The sequence below is a fragment of the Octopus sinensis genome, unplaced genomic scaffold (assembly GCF_006345805.1).
Source record: "Octopus sinensis unplaced genomic scaffold, ASM634580v1 Contig17260, whole genome shotgun sequence".
Lineage (NCBI taxonomy): Eukaryota > Metazoa > Mollusca > Cephalopoda > Octopoda > Octopodidae > Octopus > Octopus sinensis.
The window spans coordinates 2,501-10,000 of NW_021834923.1; the positions used below are offsets into that span (position 1 = coordinate 2,501).

Here is a 7,500-nt window from a genome sequence, read left to right on the forward strand (position 1 = left end):
TTTAAATTCCGCCATAAAATAGGTATCCTTTCAATACAAGGGTCGATGTAAGCAACTTACTCCTGCTCTGAAATGCCTGGCCTTGTGACAAAATTTATTGCAGATCTGTTTTATACACTCTCTTAGAAACTCATTGTTATGTTACAGAAATCTGAGAAATAATGAAATCCAGAAAATTGATGTACGAACCTTCCAGGATCTTACCAATTTAAAGGAATTGTAAGTTGGATCACTCTTGTTAATGCTATTTCATTGACGATATTCGCTTGTATTTCTAAATAGTAAAAGTCTTCCTTCCCTCATCACTCTCTTTTTGCTACTCTTTGTTTCTATGTAAGAGTGTGTAAGATGTTGTGTGTATCTCTTTCTGCAACATCTAGTCCTTGTCTTTCTCTTAATTTCACCCTCTACTTTTCTTTCTGCTACATGTTCTCCCCTACTGCTTCCTCATTTTAGACCTTTCCTTCCTCCCCTTCTTCTCTTCCTCCTTCATATGTACAACAACAACAACAACTACTACTACTACTACTACTACTACTACTACTACTACTACTACTACTACCGCATTCTCTACTTTTTCCCTTCAAAATTTTCTTGTTTATTTCATATTCTGTCTATTTCATATTTACTCTTTACTCTTTTACTTGTTTCAGTCATTTGACTGCGGCCATGCTGGAGCACCGCCTTTAATCGAGCAACTCGACCCCGGGACTTATTCTTTTGTAAGCCCAGTACTTATTCAATCGGTCTCTTTTGCCGAACCGCTAAGTGACGGGGACGTAAAAACACCAGCATCGGTTGTCAAGCAATGCTAGGGAGACAAACACAGACACACAAACATATACACACACATACATACATACATATATATATATATATATATATATATATATATAGATAGATAGATACGACAAGCTTCTTTCAGCTACTTACCACACAGCCACTCCTGTGCCCATTATATATAAAAAAAATTGTTTAGCCATAATATTTAATATTTAGTATTGTATCACTTATCAGCCCTTAATATTCTTACAATTCTCCCAAACTCACCTTTATGTTACAGAGATCTGAATAAGAATGAAATCAAGGAGATTGATAAACACACCTTTGAAAGCCTCGCCAACTTAGAGAAATTGTAAGTTCGTTTATTCTTGCTCATATTATTTCATTAACCAAAGTTTTCCCAAATTGTCTTCCTCACTTTCTCTCTGTCTCTCCTCTCATTCTTTCACTGCTTATCCTCTCCCCTTCTGTTTCTTCATCTTCAACTTTTACTACTAACTACTACTACTACTACTACTACTACTACTACTACTACTACTGCTGCTGCTGCTGCTGCTGCTGCTGCTGCCTCCTTTTTTTAAGAAGGCATTTGTAAAGAAATTATTATTATCATTACTTCCGTTGTCATTGTTGTCGTCATCATCCTAACCATCATCTTGACTCAGGATCCGTCTTATTCCTGGAAGAGTAAATATGAATAGCGGTTTATTCTCTGTAACCTTAGATAGCCACATGATTTTGGGAAGCCATCAAGTGCTCAAAGCCCTTCTGATGATCTTGCTTACTCGTAAGAGGAAGACACTCTGCAGAAGCTCTACAGGACCTTCCATTTCATTCTCTTTTATCCGTTGATCTAATTCCATTACTCACAGTCTCTAATGAACCAATTTTCAGAAGTAAGACTTTTACAGTTTTCATGTTTCGAATCCTCGAAATCGTAAAATTTTAAACTTTGTCAAAATGAGTGTTTGGAACAAGAAGTACATGGGACAATCTTCGAGTAAAAAGAGTACTGGAGTCGTATCTGTTGAATGAGAATCATGGAGACCCCTGTGGGAATGGAGGAATGGACTAGCCGAACTCATATAAAGAGTAGTGTATTGGTTGAGAGAGGCGGAGGTTGTAGGAGTCGTTGAGAATTCGTTGAAGTCATTGGGATCGTTGAGAGGTTGTATTTATTGGAGTATCGTGCTTAGAGGAATAATTTGGAGTACGTCGTGTGAAGGCAGCTGTATCTATTCCCGCTTCCGGAAATTTGTATATCCAAAGTGCAGAAGGATATAAAAGTAAGCATACTTAGGCGCAGGAGTGGCTGTGTGGTAAATAGCTTGCTAACCAACCACATGGTTCCGGGTTCAGTCCCACTGCGTGGCATCTTGGGCAAGTGTCTTCTGCTATAGCCCCGGGCCGACCAATGCCTTGTGAGTGGATTTGGTAGACGGAAACTGAAAGAAGCCCCTCGTATATATGTATATATATATATGTATGTGTGTGTGTGTTTGTGTGTCTGTGTTTGTCCCCCTAGCATTGCTTGACAACTGATGCTGGTGTGTTTACGTCCCCAACACTTAGCGGTTCGGCAAAAGAGACCGATAGAATAAGTACTGGGCTTACAAAGAATAAGTCCCGGGGTCGATTTGCTCGACTAAAGGCGGTGCTCCAGCATGGCCGCAGTCAAATGACTGAAACAAGTAAAAGGGTAAAAGAGTATACTCCTATGATTTCACCTGCTGTCGTCACAATCCTAGCATCAGATGGACATGATGGACCAGTCATTATGCAAATATCATTTCATTGTCTATCACTGTAATATCTGAGTGGTTATGTTCCATCTTATTTGTTTGAATGGGAAAATCTCACAAAACAATGCATGCTTACTTTTATATCCTTCTGCACTTTGGATATACAAATTTCCGGAAGCGGGAATAGATACTCCAAATTATTCCTCTAAGCACGATACTCCAATAAATACAACCTCTCAACGATCCCAATGACTTCAACGAATTCTCAACGAGTCCTAAAACCTCCGCCTCCCTCAACCAATACACTACTCTTTATATGTGTTCGGCTAGTCCATTCCTCCATTCCCACAGGGGTCTCCATGATTCTCATTCAACAGATACGACTCCAGTACTCTTTTTACTCGAAGATTGTCCCATGTACTTCCTGTTCCAAACACTCATTTCGACAAAGTTTCTCGTCTAAATTTCCACAACTTGGTCATGCCTCCCTTTCTTTCGTCCTCCCGGAGCCAACTCGAGATTTCCCCAGAAATACTGACCATTCCATTGAAGCAACATCAGATATGGCCATAAAGGACAAAATAAACAAAAGTTGTAGGTTCAAAGACTTTGTAATTCTCTGAAATTGAAAGAATTTAGAAGTATCCGGATCTAACTTGAGAGGTGAGGAGACTGGAACACCAAGAGAACGATTATTCCTGCAATGATTGGTGCACTTGGCACAACACCCAGAATGCTTCCTTAAAGACAGAAGGAGACTGGAATTGAAACTCGTATTGTCAACTGGCAGAAAAATATCATCCAATATTCTGCAAGAATCCTAAGGAAAATTCTTGAGATTTGAGGAAACTTGTCACCAAACATTGGCATAAATTACCTCTTAACTTCCTGTTAACTAAATTAGCATGCATTAGCTAATAATAACAAGATCTATAAAATCTGGGTTAACTAGATGCTCATAATTGACGGTTATAATTGATATTTTCAGAGCAACACTTGTATCGAAGCCTTTAGTTCTCCTGTTAACATCAATATTCATAATAATTTCTTATTTTCTGTAAAAATGACTTTATTCTATATTTTATGCAAAGCATTTGTTTATCCTTAATATTTAATATTTTATCACAAATCTGCTCCTATAACCTCACTTTGATGTTACAGAGATCTGGGTAGGAATAAAATCACGAGTATTGACGTACAAACCTTCCAAACGCTTTTGAGATTGTTGAAATTGTAAGTTGGATTAGTTTTTCTGATGCCATTTAGTTAACGATATATTTCTAAACACTAAATATTTACCACCATTCTCTTTTTAACTTTTGTCTCTGCTTTGTTTTTATGTAAGATTGTGGATGAGTATTATGTTTCTGTCTCTACAATATTCAGTGTTTGTCCTTCTAGTCTTCATCTTCCATATTTTCTTCCTCTCATCATCCTCATCGTCGTCGTCGTCATCATCGTTGCCATCATGATCACCATCATCATCATTATCTTTTTCATATTTCTTTCTTTTTTCTTCTTCATCTTCTAACTACTATTATCATCAATATTCTTATTATTATTATCAATGTTCATTTAAATGTCACTTAATTTTATACTTATTGTTTAGTCATGTTATTTAATATTTTATCAATAATCTCCACTATACAATTTCTTATGATCTCACTTTCATTCTACAGATATCTGAATAATAATAAAATAACGAATATCAAAAAAGGAACCTTCCAAAACCTTTCTAAGTTAGCGTTTTTGTAAGTTGGATCTATTTATTTTATGTTATTGCTTTTTATACTATTTCATTGACGATATATTTCTAAATAATAAATGCCTTCTCATTCCTCTAGCTCCCTTTACTCAACATCATCTCTACGTAAGAGTGTGTATGAAGATGTATGTCTACGTCTCTATGACATTTAATCTTTGCCCTACTTTTCATCTTCCGCTCTTTTTTCTCACTACTACTTTCCCCTTCCCTTCTCATCGATTTTCTCGTTTTCCTCCACCACCACCACCACCACCACCACCACCACCACCACCATCACTACTACTACTACTACTACTACTACTATTTTCTTCTCCCCTACACTTTTGTCTTTTTTACAAACACTTCGTTTTATTCCTTCTCTACTTTCTTTCGACTGCTATTTCCCCCTAGATCTTATTCTCCTCTGTCTTCAGGGTTTTTCGTCTTTCCCTCCCACCACCTCCTACACATCTCCTCACCCTCCTCACGTTAATCTTTCTTATCCTACTTCATCTTATTCTTATTGTCTTCTCTTTCCTCTTATCGTCCGCCTCTCCGTGCCCCTTTGTTCCCTTCACTTTCTCCTTATATATAATATATTATATATATTTATATATATATATATATATATATATATATATATATATATATATAAAGCATTATTCCCAAGCACCAAATAGTTTATTACTTCAAGTTGTCGAGGAAAATGTCGCTGCTCAGTATATCATAACTCACCTAGAGTATGGACAGCAACTACTGCGTATGTTTGTCACACATCACTACAATCTATCTATAGCTAAATATAATAAACAAGTAATAATTTTGTATATCTGACTAGCAGTATCGCCCGGCGTTGCTCGGGTTTGTAAGGGAAATAACTATATAAGCATTTTTAGAGAGTTACTTCCCCTATAGATGCCAATTCGGGCTTTCTTAGCCATTTCTGTTTTGGTGTCTTCAAGCCATGAAGTCGTTGTTCTAAAAGAACGCTGGTCTCCTTGACAACGCTTTACGACGTTGATTTCCTTACACTCCCTTCCCCACAGCTTCACGAGGGAGGGAAGAAGGGGAAAAGCAACACAGGTGCAGGTGTGACCATGGACGCCAACTCCGCCGCCATCGACACACGAAAAATTATGCATTAAAATGGAATAAAAAATGATGTTAAATTATTTTTAAAATCGTAGACTCATCGTAGACGCGCGCTAATACCCAGACGGGCTCGATATGAATCACGACTATAAGATACCCGCTTTTGGTTACACTGCACCGCAAAATGTGGGAGTAGTTAGGAATCTAAATCGAAGGGGACAGACACTCACACAACTACAGTTTTATATATATAGATATAGTCTATATGTACTCTGTCAAATATTTTCTTCATCAAATATTCTCCAACATAACAAAAATTACAGTCAAAGTATTCGGTACAATAACATAAAACCCACAAGCCAAAAGATTTAACAAAAGTTATATAAATTTTATGAAAATTTATATAAAGTTATATAAATTTTAAAAGTGGAGGCACATGGCCTAGAGGTTAGAGCAGCGGACTTGAGGTCGAGGGATCACGGGTTCGAATCTCAGACCGGACGATGTGTGTGTTTATGAGCGAAACACCTAAGCTCCACGTGGCTCCGGCAGAAGGTAATGGCGAAACGTCTGCTGACTCTTTCGCCACAACTTTCTCTCACTCTTTCCTCTTGCATCTTGCAGCTCACCTGCGATGGACCGGCGTCCCGTCCAGGTGGCGAACCTATACGCCAAGAAACCGGGAAACCGGCCCTTATGAGCCAGGCATGGCTCGAGAAGGAATAAACAACAAAAATTTTAAAAGCTATGGGAGAATCAGGAACACTTAATTTTTGGTTACAATTGACATTTTCAAAAGTACACATTCATATTCACGTAAAGAAATTCCATTAATATCCATTTTCATAACAATGTCATTTAATTTTATACTTTACTGGCAGTATCGCCCGGCGTTGCTCGGGTTTGTAAGGGAAATAACTATAAAGCATTTTTAGAGAGTTATAGCCAAAAAATAGCAAAAAATGCATTAAAAATGGAAAACAAATTATGGTAATTTTTTTTTTAAATCGTTGACTCATCGTAGACATTTTTAGAGAGTTACTTCCCTTATATTAAAAAAAAATGCATTAAAATGGAAAAAATGATGGTAAATTATTTTAAAAATCGTAGACTCATCATAGACGCGCGCTAATACCCAGAAGGGCTTGATATGAATCACGACTATAAGATACCCGGTTTTGGTTAAACTGCACTGCAAAATGTGGGAGTAGTTAGGAATCTAAATCGGAGTAGACAGACACTCACACAACCTTTCTTTTATATATAAAGATTTGAAACCCAGCTGCTTAGCCGGCCTATTTCATATTTTATTACAAATCTGCTCCTTACAGTTCTTTATAATTTCATATTATATTTCAGATATCTGAGTGGCAATAAAATCACAGATATTAAAGAAGGCACCTTCCAAAATCTTACCAATTTGCTGCATTTGTAAGTTGGATCAATTATACTGATGCTATTTTATTCACAATAAGTTCCTAAATATTAAGTCTTACCACCATTCTCTTTTCTCAATAAAGAAAGAAAATTTGACGATATATATACTTACACACACATAAGAGTGCCAGTTTTTTTATACTCTCGTTTGTATTTCTTTTATATTTAAACACATGACCGTTTGCGAACGTGCATGTGTGTGAATATATGTATGCATATGTGCCTGTCTACATTCACGTTCATACTATATTTATATTCACGGGTATTCTCACCTATGCTTGCCTAAGTATGCACATATCTAAACTTTACTGATTAGTTCATTTATTTTAAATGTAACCCAAATTCAATCAATATAAAATCAATATAAAAGGCGCGAAAATGGATGTGTGGTAAGTAGCTTGTCTACCAACCACATAGTTCCGGGTTCAGTCCCACTGCGTGGTACCTTGGGCAAGTGTCTTCTACTATAGCCTTCTTAGTGGATTTGGTAGACGGAAACTGAAAGAAGCCCCTCGTATATATGTATATATATATATATATGTGTGTGTGTATGTGTGTACGTTTGTGTCTGTGTTTGTCCCCCCAACATCGCTTGACAACCGATGCTGGTGTGTTTACGTCCCCGTAACTTAGCGGTTCGGCAAAAGGGGCCGATAGAATAAGTACTAGGCTTACAAAGAATAAGTCCTGGGGTCGATTTGC

At 37.1% G+C, this 7,500-nt stretch overlaps 1 protein-coding gene across 1 annotated transcript in view; it reads left to right on the forward strand.

Moving 5' to 3' along the window:
- Positions 1-147: 147 nt before the first annotated feature.
- LOC115231044 (leucine-rich repeat-containing protein 15) overlaps positions 148-7,500 on the forward strand; it is a gene marked incomplete at its 5' end in the record, with an annotated part of 38,413 nt that continues 31,060 nt past the window's right edge. Inside the window, 5 exons of the mRNA XM_029801138.2 lie at positions 148-219; positions 1,064-1,135; positions 3,687-3,758; positions 4,205-4,276; positions 6,721-6,792. Of these exons, the coding sequence (XP_029656998.1) occupies positions 148-219; positions 1,064-1,135; positions 3,687-3,758; positions 4,205-4,276; positions 6,721-6,792 (360 nt within the window). The remainder of the gene's footprint in view (positions 220-1,063; positions 1,136-3,686; positions 3,759-4,204; positions 4,277-6,720; positions 6,793-7,500) is intronic.